Genomic DNA, 20,000 nt, shown 5'->3' on the forward strand with positions numbered 1-20,000 from the left:
AATCTGGGCCTGATTCTCGGCTGTAATCAAGAACTAAAATGTTTGTCAAGTTCAGTTTACTTTATTCGTTTTAGATGTACTTCAGAGACACAGGCCCTTCGGCCCACTGAGTCCATGCTGGCCAGCGATCCCCGTACACTAGCATAATCCCACACACACTGGGGACAATCTACAATTTTTACCGAAGCCAATTAACCTACAAACCTGCACGTCTTTGGAGTGTGGGAGGAAACCGGAGCACCCGGAGAAAACCCACGCAGGTCAAAGGGAGAACATGCAAACTCCGTACAGACAGGATCGAACCGGGGTCTCTGGCGCTGTGAGGCAGCAACACTCTACCGCTGCCCCACCGTGCCGCCCGGAAACCATGGAAACCATTTAAATTAATGCAAATATATTATTCTTTCTCTTACGAGGAACTACAGGTCACCTTATAAAGTTCACTGACAAGATGTGTGGAAAATTTGCAATCTGTCGAAATGGTGTAGAATCTGCACTTCAAGATCCCTCTGCTCTTCAACACTCCCTGTCAAACTGTGACGCCACTGTCAGGAACTATGTACCTGCGCTCCTAGATCCCTCTGCTCTTCAACAGTCCCTGTCTACCTGTGATTCCACTAGTCGTTACAAGACAACAACCTTGCTCTCAACGCCAACATGATAAAGAAGATAGTTGTGGTCTTCAGGAAGCCGCCCCCGTGGCCAGCGAGGATGTGGAGTAGAAGATAGTCGTGGTCTTCAGGAAGCCGCCCCCGTGGCCAGCGAGGATGTGGAGTAGAGATGCTTCAACACGTCCAATTCGCAGCTCTACCTAATCAACGACAACTTCTCATCAACTGTCCATATTGGCCAAGAAAGCTCACCAACGCCTCTTGTTCCTTAGAAGGCTGAGGAAGTTTGGCAAGTCCCATCAACTCTCACCAACTTCTTCAGATTGTGCCAGCAGAAAGCATTTATATCAGCACGCATCACAGCATGGTTTGGGAACAGCTCCATCCATGACCGCAAGGAATCGCAGAGAGTTGTGGACAGCCCAGCCCATCACACAAACCAACCTCCCTCCCACCCACTCCATCTACACCTCACGCTGCCTCGCAAGGCCAGCAGCCCAGACCATCACACAAACCAACCTCCCTCCCACCCACTCCATCTACACCTCACGCTGCCGTCGGCAAGGCCAGCAGCCCAGACCATCACACAAACCAACCTCCCTCCCACCCACTCCATCTACACCTCACACTGTCTCGGCAAGGCCAGCAGCATCATCAAAGGACCAGTCTCACCCCCCCGGTCACTCCCACTTCCCCCCTCTCCCATCATGCAGGAGGTACAGATGTGTGGAGACGCACACCTCCAGATTCAGTGACAGTTTCTTCCTGGCTGTTAACTGAACCGTCCTCTCACCAACTAGACAGTGGTCCTGAACTCCCATCTACCTCATTGGAGACCCTATGACTATCTTTAATCGGATTTTACCTAGCACAAAACGTCATTCTCTTCATCCTGTATCTGTGTGCACTGTGGACGGCTCGTTTGTAAACATGTATAGTCTTTCCGCTGACTGGAGAGCACGCAACAACAAAAGTCTCGGTACACGTGGCAATAAAGTAAACTCAACTAAATTATCCATGTTCTCCAGAGATACTGCCTGACCCGCTGAGTTACTCCAGCACTTTGTGTGTGTGTGTGTGTGTGTGTGTGTGTGTGTGTGTGTGTGTGTGTCTCTCTCTCTCTCTCTCTCGTCTCTCTCTCTCTCTCTCTCTCTCTCTCTCTCTCTCTCTCTCTCTCCTCTCTCTCTCTCTCTCTCTCACTAAATGTTATTCCCTTTACACTGTACACTGTGGACAGCTCGATTGTACTCATGTACAGTCTTTCTACTGACTGGATACCACACAACAAGAAAGCTTTTCACTGTACCTCGCTCGGTACCAATGACAATAAACTCAACTGAGTACGTGTCGGAGGAACTGCAGATGATGGTTTACACGATGGAGTGACTCAGTGGGTCGGGCAGCATCTGTGGAGAGAAGGATTGGGTGATGTTCCTGGTCGAGACCCTTCTTCAGGCTGAGAGACCGGGGAGAGGGAGACACAGAAATAAGGAAGTGTAAGGTGTGAGAACTGGACGAAGGGAATGGAGATCAAGGAACATGTAGAATGGAGATTTATCAGCGGGGAGAAGTCAATGTTCACCACCGCTGGGGTGTAAGCTGGCCAAGCAAAATATACAGGCAAGGTCAAAGAGTGATGCTGCCTCTTCAGCCCAACCTGCCCACACCGCCCAACATGCCCCATCTACACTAGTCCCACACCGCCCCAACATGCCCCATCTACACTAGTCCCACACCGCCCAACATGCCCCATCTACACTAGTCCCACACCACCCAACATGCCCCATCTACACTAGTCCCACCTGCCCACACCGCCCAACATGCCCCATCTACACTAGTCCCACACCGCCCAACATGCCCCATCTACACTAGTCCCACACCGCCACCACATGCCCCATCTACACTAGTCCCACACCACCAACATGCCCCATCTACACTAGTCCCACCTGCCCACACCGCCCAACATGCCCCATCTACACTAGTCCCACACCGCCCAACATGCCCCATCTACACTAGTCCCACACCGCCCAACATGCCCCCATCTACACTAGTCCCACCTGCCCACACCGCCCAACATGCCCCATCTACACTAGTCCCACCTGCCCACACCGACCAACATGCCCATCTACACTAGTCCCACCTGCCCACACCACCCAACATGCCCATCTACACTAGTCCCACCTGCCCACACCACCCAACATGCCCCATCTACACTAGTCCCACCTGCCCACACCGACCAACATGCCCCATCTACACTAGTCCCACCTGCCCACTGACCTGCCCAACATGCCCCATCTACACTAGTCCCACCTGCCCCACACCACCCAACATGCCCCATCTACACTAGTCCCACCTGCCCACACCGACCAACATGCCCCATCTACACTAGTCCCACCTGCCCACACCACCCAACATGCCCCATCTACAAGTCAAGTCAAGTCAAGTCAAGTCAAATTTATTTGTCACATACACATACTCGATGTGCAGTGAAATGAAAGTGGCAATGCCTGCGGGTTGTGCACAAAAATAATTACAGTTACAGCATATAAATAAAGTTAATAAGTTACTAAACATAGCACAACAAAGTGTCGACAAAAAATTTAGTCTCTGGGGTTATCAAAGTTGACAGTCCTGATGGCCTGTGGGAAGAAGCTCCGTCTCATCCTCTCCGTTTTCACAGCGTGACAGCGGAGACGTTTGCCTGACCGTAGCATCTGGAACAGTCCGTTACTGGGGTGGCAGGGGTCCCTCATGATCTTGCTTGCTCTGGATCTGCACCTCCTGATGTATAGGTCCTGCAGGGGACGAGTGTAGTTCCCAAGGTGCGTTCTGCCGAACGCACTACTCTCTGCAGGGCCATCCTGTCCTGGGCAGAGCTGTTCCGTGCGTTCTGCCGAACGCACTACTCTCTGCAGGGCCATCCTGTCCTGGGCAGAGCTGTTCCCAAACCAGACTGTAATGTTGCCGGACAGGATGCTCTCTACAGCCCAGAGTAGAAGCAATGAAGGATCCTCAGCGACACTCTGAATTTCCTCAGTTGTCTAAGGTGGTAAAGGCGCTGCTTAGCCTTACCCACCAGTGTGGCAATGTGCGTTGCCCACGTCAGATCCTCTGCGATGCGGACTCCCAAGTATTTGAAACTGCTCACCCTATCCACAATAGACCCATTTATCTCCAGTGGCATGTACACTAGACCCACCTGCCCACCCACACCACCCAACATGCCCCATCTACACTAGTCCCACCTGCCCACACCACCCAACATGCCCATCTACACTAGACCCACCTGCCCACACCACCCAACATGCCCCATCTACACTAGTCCCACACCACCCAACATGCCCCATCTACACTAGACCCACCTGCCCACACCACCCAACATGCCCCATCTACACTAGTCCCACACCACCCAACATGCCCCATCTACACTAGACCCACCTGCCCACACCACCCAACATGCCCCATCTACACTAGTCCCACACCACCCAACATGCCCCATCTACACTAGACCCACCTGCCCACACCACCCAACATGCCCCATCTACACTAGTCCCACCTGCCCACACCGACCCAACATGCCCCATCCACACTAGACCCACCTGCCCACACCACCCAACATGCCCCATCTACACTAGACCCACCTGCCCACACCGACCAACATGCCCCATCTACACTAGTCCACCTGCCCACACCGACCAACATGCCCCATCTACACTAGTCCCACCTGCCCACACCGACCAACATGCCCCATCTACACTAGTCCCACCTGCCCACACCACCCAACATGCCCCATCTACACTAGTCCCACCTGCCCACACCGACCAACATGCCCCATCTACACTAGTCCCACCTGCCCACACCGACCAACATGCCCCATCTACACTAGTCCCACCTGCCCACACCGACCAACATGCCCCATCTACACCTGCCCACACCGGCCAACATGCCCCATCTACACTAGTCCCACCTGCCCACACCACCCAACATGCCCCATCTACACTAGACCCACCTGCCCACACCACCCAACATGCCCCATCTACACTAGTCCCACCTGCCCACACCACCCAACATGCCCCATCTACACTAGCCCCACCTGCCCACACCACCCAACATGCCCCATCTACACTAGTCCCACCTGCCCACACCGCCCAACATGCCCCATCTACACTAGACCCACCTGCCCACACCACCCAACATGCCCCATCTACACTAGTCCCACCTGCCCACACCGACCAACATGCCCCATCTACACTAGTCCCACCTGCCCACACCGGCCAACATGCCCCCATCTACACTAGTCCCACCTGCCCACACCGACCAACATGCCCCATCTACACTAGTCCCACCTGCCCACACCGACCAACATGCCCCATCTAGGCTAGTCCCATCTGCCCACACCACACCGGCCAACATGCCCCATCTATACTAGTCCCACCTGCCCACACCGGTGTGGGCAGGTGGGACTAGTGTAGATGGGGCATGTTGGTCGGTGTGGGCTGGAGGGACTAGTGTAGATGGGGCATGTTGGGTGGTGAGGGCAGGTGGGACTAGTGTAGATGGGGCATGTTGGGCGGTGTGGGCTGGAGGGACTGTTTCCGCACTGTGTGACCTCTGTAATCAGCTCCCCCCCCCGTTTCCTCTTTTAACCAAGCCCACACAATCTGACCTCATCCATTTCCTTTCTCTGACACAAACATAATTTGCAACTGAACTATCTGTGTGTTGAACCTTGTGATTACTCGCTGGCAGCTGAAGAGAGAGCAGGACTTGTGAGCATGCCCCGGGGCCACTCACGATGATGACATTCCAACTCCTAATCCTCACATTCGGTGAGTAAAGGGCAACTTTACCTTCTGCTGAATTTCCCATGTGCACCTTTCAATTAACTCCGTTAGGTTCAGTTGAAGGTTTGTGGTTGTTATTTTCATTTATACCGATGTGGAGCAGAGGGATCTAGGAGCGCAGGTACACCGTTCCAGGTAGTGGCGTCACAGGTAGACAGGGAGTGTTGTAGAGCAGAGGGATCTAGGAGCGCAGGTAGACAGTTCCCTGAAAGTGGCGTCACAGGTAAGAAACATAGAAAATAAAACATAAAAAATAGGTGCAGGAGGAGGCCATCGGCCCTTCATTGTGATCAAGGCTGATCATCCACAATCAGTAACCCGTGCCTGCCTTCCCATATCCCTCGATTCCACCAGCCCCCAGAGCTCTATCTAACTCTCTCTTAAATCCATCCAGTGATTTGGCCTCCACTGCCCTCTGTGGCAGAGAATTCCACAAATTCACAATTCTCTGGTTGAAAATGTTTCTTCTCATCTTAGTTTTTAAATGGCCTCTTCTTTATTATAAGTGTGTCCCCTGATTCTGGACTCACCCAACATTGGGAACATTTATCCTGCATTGAGCTTGTCCAGTCCTTTTATAATTGTATATTTCTAAAAGATCCCCTCTCATCCTTCTAAACTCCAGTGAATACAAACCTAGTCTTTTCAATCTTTCCTCATATGACAGTCCCGCCATCCCAGGGATCAATCTTGTGAACCTACGCTGCACTGCCTCAATTACAAGGATGTCCTTCCTCAAATTAGGAGACCAAAACTGTACACAATACTCCAGATGTGGTCTTACCAGGGCCCTGTACAACTGCAGAAGAACCTCTTTACTCCTATATTGAAATCCTCTTGTTATGAAGGCCAACATGCCATTAGCTTTCTTCACTGCCCGCTGTACCTGCACGCCAACTTTCAGTGACTGGTGTACAAGGACACCCAGGTCTCGCTGCACCTCCCCCTTACCTAACCTGACACCATTGAGATAATAATCTGCCTCCTTGTTTTTGCCGCCAAAGTGGATAACCTCACATTTATCTACATTATACTGTATCTGCCACACACCTGCCCACTCACTCAACCTGTCCAGGTCACCCTGCAACCTCCTAACATCCTCTTCACAGTTCACACTGCCACCCAGCTTTGTGTCATCCGCAAACTTGCTCGTGTTGCTTCTAATTCCCTCTTCCAAATCATTAATATATATGGTGAATAGTTGTGGCCCCAACACTGAGCCTTGCGGCACTCCACTCACACTGCCTGCCATTCTGAAAAGGACCCGTTTACTCCTACTCTTTGCTTCCTGTCTGCCAACCAATTCTGTATCCATGTCAATACCCTACCCCCAATACCATGTGCTCTAATTTTGCTCACCAATCTCCTGTGCGGGACCTTATCAAAGGCTTTCTGAAAGTCCAGATACACCACATCCACTGGCTCCCCTTCATCCATTTTACTTATCACGTCCTCAAAAAATTCCAGAAGATTAGTCAAGCATGATTCCCCTTTCATAAATCCATGCAGATTTGGACTTATCCTTTTACTGCTATTCAAATGCGCCGTTATTACCTCTTTAATAATTGACTCCAGCATCTTCCCCACCACCGATGTCAGGCTAACTGGTCTGTAATTCCCTGTTTTCTCTCACGCTCCTTTCTTGAAAAGTGGGATAACATTAGCTATCCTCCAATCCACAGGAACTGATCCTGAATCTATTGAACATTGGAAAAATGATCACTAATGCGTCCACTATTTCTAGAGCATGTCTCTGAGTACCCTGGGATGCAGACCATCAGGCCCTGGGGATTTATCATCCTTCAGTCCCATCAGTCTACCCAATACTATTTCTCGCCTATGTAAATTTCTTTCAGTTCCTCTACCCCCCTAGATCCTCTGTTCTCCAATACATCTGGGGTAGACAGGGAGTGTTGTAGAGCAGAGGGATCTAGGAACACATGTACATAGTTCCCTGAAAGTGGCGTCACAGGTAGACGTGGAGTTGGGAGCAGAGGGATCTAGGAGCACAGGTACATAGTTCCCTGACGGTGGTGTCACAGGTAGACAGGGAGTGTTGTGGAGTAGAGAGATTAGTAACCCGTGCCTGCCTTCTCCCAATATCCCTTGATTCCACTAGCCCTAGAGCTCTATCTAACACAAACTTAACACACCTCGACAAGATCACCCTTCAGCTTCCTGCGCTCCAAGGAATAGAGACCCAGCCTGTCCCAAGCACTCCCTGTAGCTCAGGCCCCTCGAGTCCTGGCAACATCCTCGTAAATCTTCTCTGTGCCCTTTCCAGCTTGACACATCTTTCCATAACACGGTGCCCAGAATTGAACAACAATACTTGATAAGCGGACAGGTGCGACTAGTGTAGATGGGCATGTTGGGTGGTGTGGGCAGGTGGGACTAGTGTAGATGGGGCATGTTGGGTGGTGTGGGCAGGTGGGACTAGTGTAGATGGGGCATGTTGGTCGGTGTGGGCAGGTGGGACTAGTGTAGATGGGGCATGTTGGTCGGTGTGGGCAGGTGGGACTAGTGTAGATGGGGCATGTTGGGTGGTGTGGGACTAGTGTAGATGGGGCATGTTGGTCGGTGTGGGGCAGGTGGGACTAGTGTAGATGGGCCATGTTGGTCGGTGTGGGCAGGTTGGGACTAGTGTAGACGGACCATGTTGGGTGGTGTGGGCAGGTGGGACTAGTGTAGATGGGCCATGTTGGTCGGTGGTGGGCAGGTGGGACTAGTGTAGATGGGGCATGTTGGGTGGTGTGGGACTAGTGTAGATGGGGCATGTTGGTCGGTGTGGGCAGGTGGGACTAGTGTAGATGGGCCATGTTGGTCGGTGTGGGCAGGTGGGACTAGTGTAGACGGGCCATGTTGGTCGGTGTGGGACTAGTGTAGATGGGGCTTGTTGGTCGGTGTGGGACTAGTGTAGACGGGCCATGTTGGTCGGTGTGGGCAGGTGGGACTAGTGTAGACGGGCCATGTTGGTCGGTGTGGGACTAGTGTAGATGGGGCTTGTTGGTCGGTGTGGGACTAGTGTAGACGGGCCATGTTGGGCAGGTGGGACTAGTGTAGATGGGGCATGTTGGCCGGTGTGGGCAGGTGGGACTAGTGTAGATGGGGCATGTTGGTCGGTGTGGGGAGGTGGGACTAGTGTAGACGGGCCATGTTGGGCGGGTGGGACTAGTGTAGATGGGCCATGTTGGTCGGTGTGGTGTGGGCAGGTGGGACTAGTGTAGATGGGGCATTTTGGTCGGTGTGGGCAGGTGGGACTAGTGTAGATGGGGCATGTTGGTCGGTGTGGGCAGATGGGACTAGTGTAGATGGGGCATGTTGGTCGGTGTGTGGGCAGATGTGACTAGTGTAGATGGGGCATGTTGGTCGGTGTGGGCAGGTGGGACTAGTGTAGATGGGGCATGTTGGTCGGTGTGGGCAGGTGGGACTAGTGTAGATGGGGCATGTTGGTCAGTGTGGGGAGGTGGGACTAGTGTTGACGGGCCATGTTGGGCGGGTGGGACTAGTGTAGATGGGCCATGTTGGCCGGTGTGGGCAGGTGGGACTAGTGTAGATGGGGCATGTTGGGTGGTGTGGGCAGGTGGGACTAGTATAGACGGGCCATGTTGGTCGGTGTGGGCAGGTGGGACTAGTGTAGATGGGCCATGTTGGTCGGTGTGGGACTAGTATAGACGGGGCATGTTGGTCGGTGTGGGACTAGTATAGATGGGCCATGTTGGTCGGTGTGGGCAGGTGGGACTAGTATAGATGGGCCATGTTGGTCGGTGTGGGCGGGTGGGACTAGTATAGATGGGCCATGTTGGTCGTTGTGGGCAGGTGGGACTAGTGTAGATGGGCCATGTTGGTCGTTGTGGGCAGGTGGGACTAGTATAGATGGGCCATGTTGGTCGGTGTGGTGTGGGCAGGTGGGACTAGTGTAAACGGGCCATGTTGGTCGGTGTGGGACTAGTGTAGACGGGCCATGTTGGGTGGTGTGGGACTAGTGTAGATGGGGCATGTTGGTCGGTGTGGGACTAGTATAGACGGGCCATGTTGGTCGGTGTGGGACTAGTATAGATGGGCCATGTTGGTCGGTGTGGGACTAGTATAGATGGGCCATGTTGGTCGGTGTGGGCAGGTGGGACTAGTATAGATGGGCCATGTTGGTCGGTGTGGGCGGGTGGGACTAGTATAGATGGGCCATGTTGGTCGGTGTGGGCGGGTGGGACTAGTATAGATGGGCCATGTTGGTCGTTGTGGGCAGGTGGGACTAGTGTAGATGGGCCATGTTGGTCGTTGTGGGCAGGTGGGACTAGTATAGATGGGCCATGTTGGTCGGTGTGGTGTGGGCAGGTGGGACTAGTGTAGACGGGCCATGTTGGTCGGTGTGGGACTAGTGTAGACGGGCCATGTTGGTCGGTGTGGGACTAGTGTAGACGGGCCATGTTGGGTGGTGTGGGACTAGTGTAGATGGGGCATGTTGGTCGGTGTGGGACTAGTATAGACGGGCCATGTTGGTCGGTGTGGGACTAGTATAGATGGGCCATGTTGGTCGGTGTGGGACTAGTATAGATGGGCCATGTTGGGTGGTGTGGGCACGTTGGGCTGAAGGGCCTGTTTCCACATTGCATTTCTCTATGTTTCATGCTCTCTATGTTTATTCTGATCAAATTTACCACCACATCAAAAGGAAACCAGTTTGACCAGTTCTGGCAATGTTTGTGATATTGTGGTGATCTCCTGGTAACTCCTGGTACGTTCATCAGTTCATAACTGATAGCAGCAGAATGAGGCCGTTCAGCCCATCGTCTACTCAATCGTCATTCAATCATGGCTGATCTCATCTCCTCACCCCATTCTACCTGTGATGCCACTTCCATGCAACTTTGTACCTGTGCTCCTAGATCCCACTGTACAACACCCTGTCTAACTGTGGGAGAGAGGGGGAGAGAGAGGGGGAGAGAGGGGGGGAGAGAGAGGGGGAGAGAGAGGGGGAGAGAGAGGGGGTGAGATGGGGAGAGAGAGAGGGAGAGGGGGTGTGAGAGGGGGTGAGTGAGGGGGTGTTAGAGGGGGAGAGAGTGGGGAGAGGGAGAGGGGCATGAGAGGTGTGGAGGGAAGGGGAGAAGAGAGAGGGGGAGAAGAGAGAGGGGGAGAAGAGAGAGGGGGAGAAGAGAGAGGGGGAAAAGAGAGAGGGGGAAAAGAGAGAGGGGGAAAAGAGAGAGGGGGAAAAGAGAGAGGGGGAAAAGAGAGAGGGGGAAAAGAGAGAGGGGGAAAGAGAGAGGGGGAGAAGAGAGAGGGGAGAAGAGAGAGGGGGAGAAGAGAGAGGGGGAGAAGAGAGAGGGGGGGAAGAGAGAGGGGGAAGAGAGGAAGGGGGGGAAGAGAGAGGGGGAAGAGAGGAAGGGGTGGAAGAGAGAGGGGGAAAGGGAGAGGGGGATAGGGAAAGGGGGAAGAGAGAGAGGGGAAGAGAGAGAGGGGGAGACAATAGACAATAGGTGCAGGAGGAGGCCATTCGGCCCTTCGAGCCAGCACCGCCATTCAATGTGATCATGGCTGATCACTCTCAATCAGTACCCGTTCCTGCCTTCTCCCCATACCCCCTTGAAGAGAGAGATGGGGAGCGAGAGAGGGGACACATCTTGGCGATCCGTGTTGCCACCTGATGGAGGGGGTGGTCCCCAGTGGAGGTCTCTCTACAAGGGAGTCCTCCCCCTTTACATCGGGGACCTGGGGTGGAGAGTGTTGCACAGAGCCGTGGTTTGAGCCGGTTCACGGACTCGCCGGCCGCCTGTATTTCTGCGGCGAGGAAGAGTCTGTGTTCCACGTGTATATGGAGTGTGTGGGGGTCCACGTGTACATGGAGTGTGTGGGGTCCACGTGTACATGGAGTGTGTGGGGGTCCACGTGTACATGGAGTGTGTGGGGGTCCACGTGTACATGGAGTGTGTGAGGTTGCTGCCCTGTATGAGTATCTGAAGGGGTTGCTCCTCAAGTTTTGGCTGCATTTCAGTCCTACGATCCTGGTGTTTGGGCTCGGGGCTGGGAGTGGGGAGGGCCGGTGGGGAGGGTGGGATTTCCCTGTCGGTTTGCTCCTGGGCCTGGCCAAGATGGCCATTCGCGAGTCCAGGCAGCGGGCGGTCGATGGTCACAACAGAGTCGGCTGCCTGCCCCTCTTCCGGGCCGATGTCCGTTCTCGCGTGACCCTGGAGATGGAACACGCGGTGTCCATGTGGACTCTGGAGGCCTTCTGTGAACGCTGGTTGTCGCGGGGAGGTGAGAGCATTGTAGATAGAGATTGCACCATTGTGCCGTAATGACTGATTGGTGTATTGGGACCATTGAGCGTTTATGTACTTCTGGTGCACTGTAATATGCAATTGGTGAATGACATCCTTGAATGGAAAGAGAGAGAGAGAGAGAGAGAGGGAGAGAGGGAGAGAGGAGAGAGAGAGAGAGAGAGAGAGAGAGAGAGAGAGAGAGAGAGAGAGAGAGGGAGAGAGGGAGAGAGGGAGAGAGGAGAGAGAGAGAGAGAGAGAGAGAGAGAGAGAGAGAGAGAGAGAGAGAGAGAGAGAGAGAGAGAGAGAGAGAGAGAGAGAGAGAGAGAGAGAGAGAGAGAGAGAGAGAGAGAGAGAGGGAGAGAGGGAGAGAGGGAGAGAGAGAGATGGGGAGAATGAGGTTTGAGGGGGAGACAGTGGGATGGAGAGGGGAGAGAGGGAGAGAGAGGGTTTCAAATGTCAACAGCTACAGAAACAGATTGATTAGTAACTTGGGAACGACAGGATTTCTGAGCAACATTATTAATTTCTCATTGTAAACAGGTCAACTTTCTCAAGGAACAGAATATCTTCCACCAGGTGAGTTTGTGATGGCAAGAAGGTTATTAGTTATGAGATGTATATGTTGTCTTTATATTCGGGCGAGTCCAGATCTAGGGTTCACAGTTTAAGAATAAGGGGTCGGCCATTTAGGACTGAGATGAGGAGAAACTTTTCCACTCAGAGAGTTGTGAATCTGTGGGATTCTCTGCCACTGAAGGCAGTGGAGGCCAATTCACTGGATGTTTTCAAGAGAGAGTTAGATTTAGCTTTAGGGCTAACGGAATCAAGGGATATGGGGAGAAAACAGGAACGAGGTACTGATTGTGGATGATCAGCCGTGATCATATTGGATGGTGGTGCTGGCTCAAAGAGTCGAATGGCCTCCTCCCTATGTTTCTATTTAACACAAGATAGTTCGCTGATAGAATTTGATGTTGGCTATATGACTCTAGAAACATAGAAACAGAAAATAGGTGCAGGAGTAGGCCATTCGGCCCTTCGAGCCAGCACTGCCATTCAATATGATCACGGAGAGAGCCAGCTCTCTGTACTTGGAACTGAAACATGCCCCATCTTCACTAGTCCCACCTGCCCACATTTGGCCCATATCCCTCCAAACCTGCCCTATCCATGTACCTGTCTAACTGTTTCTTAAACGTTGGGATAGTCCCTGCCTCAACTACATCCTCCGGCAGCTTGTTCCAAACACCCACCACCCTCTGTGTGGAAAAGTTACCCCTCAGGTTCCAATTAAATCTTTCCCCCCCCCCCCTTCTCACTATAGAAGACATTAAAAATATTCCAACGCTGGATAAACAGGGGGCTATAGGAATGGAGGAGTTAAGCACTATTAAGATCACTAAGGAGATGGTATTAGGTAAATTAATGGGACTTAAGGCGGATAAATCCCCTGGGCCTGATGGATTACATCCTAGGGTCTTGAGAGAAATAGCAGTGGGGATCGTGGATGCATTGGTGATAATTTTCCAAAGCTCCCTGGAGTCAGGAAGGGTCCCGGTGGATTGGAAAATGGCTAATGTAGCACCTATATTTACAGGGAAGTAGACAGAAGGCTGGTAATTATAGACCGGTTAGTCTAACATCTGTGGGGGGTAAAATGTTGGAGACCATTATTAAAGAAATACTGACGGGGTATTTGGATAAACATAACTTAATTAGACAGAGTCAGCATGGTTTTACGAAGGGGAAGTCATGTTTGACTAATTTGCTTGAATTCTTTGAGGAAGTAACATCTCGGGTGGATAAAGGGGAACCGGTGGATGTGGTATACTTGGACTTCCAAAAGGCTTTTAATAAGGTGCCACATAAAAGACTATTACTTAAGATAAAAAATCATGGGATTGGGGGTAATATATTAGCATGGGTAGAAGCTTGGCTTTCAAACAGGAAGCAGAGAGTTGGGATAAATGGATCATCCTGGGGATGGCAATTGGTGACTAGTGGGGTTCCGCAGGGGTCGGTGCTGGGACCCCAGCTGTTTACAATTTATATCAATGACTTAGAGGAGGGGACCAAGTGTAATATATCCAAGTTCGAAGATGACACAAAAATGGGAGTGAGGAGGATAGAAAAAGGCTGCAAAAGGATATAGATAAGCTAGGAGAGTGGGCAGACTTGGCAGATGAAATGTAATACTGATAAATGTGAAGTTATGCATTTTGGAGAAAAAAAATCATAAAGCAAGTTATTTTCTAAATGGGGAGGAACTGCGTGGTAATACAACGCAAAGGGACCTGGGGGTACTCGTACAGGAATCACAATAAGTTAGTATGCAGGTGCAGCAAGTGATTAGGAAGGCCAATGGAGTCTTAGCCTTTATTGCCAGGGGGGTAGAGTATAAAAGTAGGGAGGTCTTGCTACAGCTGTATACAGTATTGGTAAGACCACATTTGGAATACTGTGTGCCGTTTTGGTGTCCATATTTAAGAAAGGATGTACTTGCTCTGGAGGCAGTGCAGAGAAGGTTTACATGGTTAATTCCAGGGATGAGGGGGTTGACATATGAGGAAAGGTTAAGTAGGTTGGGACTTTTCTCATTGGAGTTCAGAAGAATGAGAGGCGATCTTATTGAAACGTATAAGATCGTGAGGGGCCTTGATCGGGTGGATGCGCTAAAGATGTGTCCGATGATCGGGGAGACCAGAACTAGGGGGCATAGTCTTAGAATAAGAGGGGGCTCTTTTAAAACTGAGATGAGGAGTAACTTCTTCACTCAGAGGGTGGTTAGTCTGTGGAATTCGCTGCCTCAGGGAGCTGTGGAAGCTGGAACGTTAAATACATTTAAAACAGAAATAGATTGTTTTTTAATAGACAAGGGAATTAGGGGTTACAGGGAGCGGGCAGGGAAGTGGACATGAGCTATTGTTAGTATAGTAAGACCTGTGTGATCTCCTGGACAAGTTTCGATCGCCTAGCTTGGGGTCGGAGAGGAATTTCCCGGATTTTTTCCCCAAATTGGCCTGGGTTTTTATCCGGTTTTTCGCCTCTCCCAGGAGATCACACGGTTCTTTTGGGTGGGAAGAAGGGCGATAGTGGGAAGGGGGTTGGTGGGATCAGCCATGATCGTATTGAATGGCGGAGCGGGCTCGAGGGGCCGGTTGGCCTACTCCTGCTCCTATTTTCTTGTGTTCTTGTGTTCTTGTGTTCTTGTGTTCTCACCTTGAACCTCTGACCTCTGGTCCTCGGTTCCCCCACTCTGTGCGTCTACCCGATCTATTCCTCGCATTTATATGTGTGTGTAGCTGGGGCATGTTGGTCGGCGTGGGAAAATTGTGCCGAAGGGCCTGTTTCCACACTGTATCACTCTATGACTCTATACATTTTGGACAAAGTTGGCGATGAAACACTTACTGTTTGCAAAAGTCTCACACAAGATTAGGCAATCTCCTTCCTGTTTCTAACGAACCTGATCAGACAAAGTCAATAGACAATAGACAATAGACAATAGGTGCAGGAGTAGGCCATTCAGCCCTTCGAGCCAGCACCGCCATTCAATGCGATCATGGCTGATCATTCTCAATCAGTACCCCGTTCCTGCCTTCTCCCCATACCCCCTCACTCCGCTATCCTTAAGAGCTCTATCCAGCTCTCTCTTGAAAGCATCCAATGAACTGGCCTCCACTGCCTTCTGAGGCAGAGAATTCCACACCTTCACCACCCTCTGACTGAAAAAGTTCTTCCTCATCTCCGTTCTAAATGGCCTACCCCTTATTCTCAAACTGTGGCCCCTTGTTCTGGACTCCCCCAACATTGGGAACATGTTATCTGCCTCTAATGTGTCCAATCCCCTAATTATCTTATATGTTTCAATAAGATCCCCCCTCATCCTTCTAAATTCCAGTGTATACAAGCCCAATCGCTCCAGCCTTTCAACATACGACAGTCCCGCCATTCCGGGAATTAACCTAGTGAACCTACGCTGCACGCCCTCCATAGCAAGAACATCCTTCCTCAAATTTGGAGACCAAAACTGCACACAGTACTCCAGGTACTCACCAGGGCCCGGTACAACTGTAGAAGGACCTCTTTGCTCCTATACTCAACTCCTCTTGTTACGAAGGCCAACATTCCATTGGTTTTCTTCACTGCCTGCTGAACCTGCATGCTTCCTTTCAGTGACTGATGCACTAGGACACCCAGATCTCGTTGAACTCCCCCTCCTCCTAACTTGACACCATTCAGATAATAATCTGCCTTTCTATTCTTACTTCCAAAGTGAATAACCTCACACTTATCTACATTAAACTGCATCTGCCATGTATCCGCCCACTCACACAACCTGTCCAAGTCACCCTGCAGCCTTATTGCATCTTCCTCACAATTCACACTACCCCCCAACTTAGTATCATCTGCAAATTTGCTAATGGTACTTTTAATCCCTTCGTCTAAGTCATTAATGTATATCGTAAATAGCTGGGGTCCCAGCACCGAACCTTGCGGTACCCCACTGGTCACTGCCTGCCATTCCGAAAGGGACCCATTTATCCCCACTCTTTGCTTTCTGTCTGTCAACCAATTTTCTATCCATGTCAGTACCCTACCCCCAATACCATGTGCCCTAATTTTGCCCACTAATCTCCTATGTGGGACCTTGTCGAAGGCTTTCTGAAAGTCGAGGTACACCACATCCACTGACTCTCCCTTGTCAATTTTCCTAGTTACATCCTCAAAAAATTCCAGTAGATTTGTCAAGCATGATTTCCCCTTCGTAAATCCATGCTGACTCGGAATGATCCTGTTACTGCTATCCAAATGCTCAGCAATTTCGTCTTTTATAATTGACTCCAGCATTTTCCCCACCACTGATGTCAGACTAACTGGTCTATAATTACCCGTTTTCTCTCTCCCTCCTTTCTTAAAAAGTGGGATAACATTTGCTATCCTCCAATCCACAGGAACTGATCCTGAATCTATAGAACATTGAAAAATGATCTCCAATGCTTCCACTATTTCTAGAGCCACCTCCTTAAGTACCCTGGGATGCAGACCATCAGGCCCTGGGGATTTATCAGCCTTCAGTCCCATCAGTCTACCCAAAACCATTTCCTGCCTAATGTGGATTTCCTTCAGTTCCTCCATCACCCTAGGTTCTCCGGCCCCTAGAACATTTGGGAGATTGTGTGTATCTTCCTCAGTGAAGACAGATCCAAAGTAACGGTTTAACTCGTCTGCCATTTCTTTGTTCCCCATAATAAATTCCCCTGCTTCTGTCTTCAAGGGACCCACATTTGCCTTGACTATTTTTTTCCTCTTCACATACCTAAAAAAACTTTTGCTATCCTCCTTTATATTATTGGCTAGTTTACCCTCGTACCTCATCTTTTCTCCCCGTATTGCCTTTTTAGTTAACTTTTGTTGCTCTTTAAAAGAGTCCCAATCCTCTGTCTTCCCACTCTTCTTTGCTATGTTATACTTCCTCTCCTTAATTTTTATGCTGTCCCTGACTTCCCTTGTCAGCCACAGGTGTCTCTTACTCCCCTTAGAGTCTTTCCACCTCTTTGGAATAAATTGATCCTGCAACCTCTGCATTATTCCCAGGAATACCTGCCATTGCTGTTCTACCGTCTTCCCTGCTAGGGCCTCCTTCCAATCAATTTTGGCCAGCTCCTGCCTCATGCCTCTGTAATCCCCTTTGCTATACTGTAATACCGACACTTCCGATTTTCCCTTCTGCCTTTCCATTTGCAGAGTAAAACTTATCATGTTGTGATCACTGCCTCCTAATGGCTCTTTTACCTCTAGTCCCCTTATCAGATCAGGATCATTACACAACACTAAATCCAGAATTGCCTTCTCCCTGGTAGGCTCCAGTACAAGCTGTTCTAAGAATCCATCTCGAAGGCACTCTACAAACTCTCTTTCCTGGGGTCCATTTCCAACCTGATTTTCCCAGTCTACCTGCATGTTGAAATCTCCCATAACCACCGTAGCATTACATTTTTGACACGCCAATTTTATCTCCTGATTCAACTTGCACCCTATGTCGAGGCTACTGTTTGGGGGCCTATAGATAACTCCCATTAGGGTCTTTTTACCCTTACAATTTCTCATTTCTATCCATACTGATTCAACATCTCCTGATTCTATGTCACCCCTTGCAAGGGAATGAATATCATTCCTTACCATCAGAGCAACCCCACCCCCTCTGCCCACCTGTCTGTCTTTTCTATACGTTGTGTACCCCTGAATATTCAGTTCCCAGCCCTGGTCCTCTTGTAGCCATGTCTCAGTGATCCCTACAACATCATACTTGCCCATGACTAACTGAGCCTCAAGCTCATCCACTTTATTTTTTATACTACGCGCATTTAAGTACAACACTTTAACTTCTGTATTTACCTCCCCTCTCACATCGTTCACAATTGGCCCTGCCCTTAATTTCTTTTCCGCTCTAGAACTTCTGTTCCCATTCTTCCGAGAGTCTTTTGCAATATCTCCTGTATTCCCTTTTACCTCATCTTCATATTCACAATTTGTTAACCCCTCCCCCCCACTACTTATCCAAGTCTCTCATATCCAAGTACAGATTCTGACAATCGAAAACTGGAAAGGGTGCGGAGAAGATTTACGAGGATGTTGCCAGGACTCGAGGGGCCTGAGTTACAGGGAGAGGTTGGGGCAGGCTGGGACATAGGCCTTAAAGTCATAAGTGAAAGGAGCAGAATTAGGCCATTCGGCTCATCAAGTTCACTCCGCCATTCAATCATGGCTGGTCTATCTCTCCCTCCTAACCCCATTCTCCTGCCTTCTCCCCATAGCCCCTGACACCCGCACTGATCAACAATCTATCAATCTCTGCCTTAAATTGGTGAGGCCGAATCTGGAGTATGGTGTGCAGTTCTGGTCGCCAAATTATAGGAAGGATGTCGACAAAATGGAGAGGGTACAGAGGAGATTTACTAGAATGTTGCCTGGGTTTCAGCACTTAGGCTACAGAGAAAGGTTGAACAGGTTGGGTCTTTATTCTTTGGAGCGTAGAAGGTTGAGGGGGGACTTGATAGAGGTTTTTAAAATTTTGAAAGGGACGGACAGAGTTGACGTGGGTAGGCTTTTCCCTTTGAGAGTGGGGAAGATTCCAACAAGGGGACATAGCTTCAGAATTGAGGGACAAAAGTTTAGGGGTAACATGAGGGGTAACTTCTTTACTCAGAGGGTGGTGGCTGTATGGAATGGGCTTCCGGTGGAAGTGGTGGAGGCTGGCTCGATTTTATTATTTAAAAGTAAATTGGATAGGTATATGGATAGGAGGGGATTAGAGGGTTATGGTCTGAGTGCAGGTAGATGAGACTAGGTCAGGGAGAATGGTCGGCGTGGACTGGTAGGGCCGAATGGGCCTGTTTCCGTGCTGTAGTTGTTATATGGTTATATGGTTATAAATATGCCCACTGACAGCCTCCACCGCGGTCTGTGGCAATGAATCCCACAGATTCACCACCCTCTGGCTAAAGAAATCCCTCCTCATCTCCTTCCTAAAGGAACGTCCTTTAATTCTGAGACTGTGCCCTCTGGTTCTGGACTCTCCCACTAGTGGAAACATCCTCTCCACATCCACTCTATCCAGGCCTTTCATTATTTCGTGAGTTTCAATGAGGTCCCCCCTCATTCTTCTAAACTCCAGTGAGTGCAGGCCCAGTGCCAACAAACGCCTCATCGTACGTTAACCCACTCATTCCTGGGATTGTTCGTGTAAACCTCCTCTGGACCCTCTCCAAACGCGGGCAGGTGGGACTAGTGTAGATGGGGCATGTTGGTCGGTGTGGGCAAGTTGGGCCGAAGGGCCTGTTTCCACACTGTATCACTCTATGACTCTGTAAAGTATCACACAATGACTGAACAGCACATGATTTTGTTTCCTGCTTCAGTTCTCACTCTGACACAGAATTTATTGCAAATAATCCTCTTTTTTTAGTTATTCCATAAACCCACTTCTGCATTTTACAAATAAACGGTGGAACAAATGGTTCAATTGAACGTCACATCAAAATATCAAACTTGTCTGCTCAGATGTGATCTGCTGTTTGCGATATACACACACATACGCACACACTAGTGACCTGTGACGCCACTACCTGGGGACTGTGTACCTGCGCTCCTAGATCCCTCTGCTCTACAACACTCCCTGTCTACCTGGGGACTGTGTACCTGCGCTCCTAGATCCCTCTGCTCTACAACACTCCCTGTCTACCTGGGACACCACTTTCAGGGGACTGTGTACCTGCGCTCCTAGA

General features: G+C 50.4%; 1 protein-coding gene across 1 annotated transcript in view; it reads left to right on the forward strand.

Annotated features, from left to right (window-relative positions):
* Nucleotides 1-5,345: 5,345 nt before the first annotated feature.
* LOC144601568 (uncharacterized) overlaps nucleotides 5,346-20,000 on the forward strand; it is a 30,977-nt gene continuing 16,322 nt past the window's right edge. The window contains exons 1-2 of the mRNA XM_078413768.1: nucleotides 5,346-5,440; nucleotides 12,253-12,288. Coding sequence (XP_078269894.1) covers nucleotides 5,407-5,440; nucleotides 12,253-12,288 — 70 coding nt within the window. The 5' untranslated portion in view covers nucleotides 5,346-5,406. The remainder of the gene's footprint in view (nucleotides 5,441-12,252; nucleotides 12,289-20,000) is intronic.

Source organism: Rhinoraja longicauda, chromosome 17, assembly GCF_053455715.1.
Source record: "Rhinoraja longicauda isolate Sanriku21f chromosome 17, sRhiLon1.1, whole genome shotgun sequence".
NCBI classification, from domain to species: domain Eukaryota; kingdom Metazoa; phylum Chordata; class Chondrichthyes; order Rajiformes; family Arhynchobatidae; genus Rhinoraja; species Rhinoraja longicauda.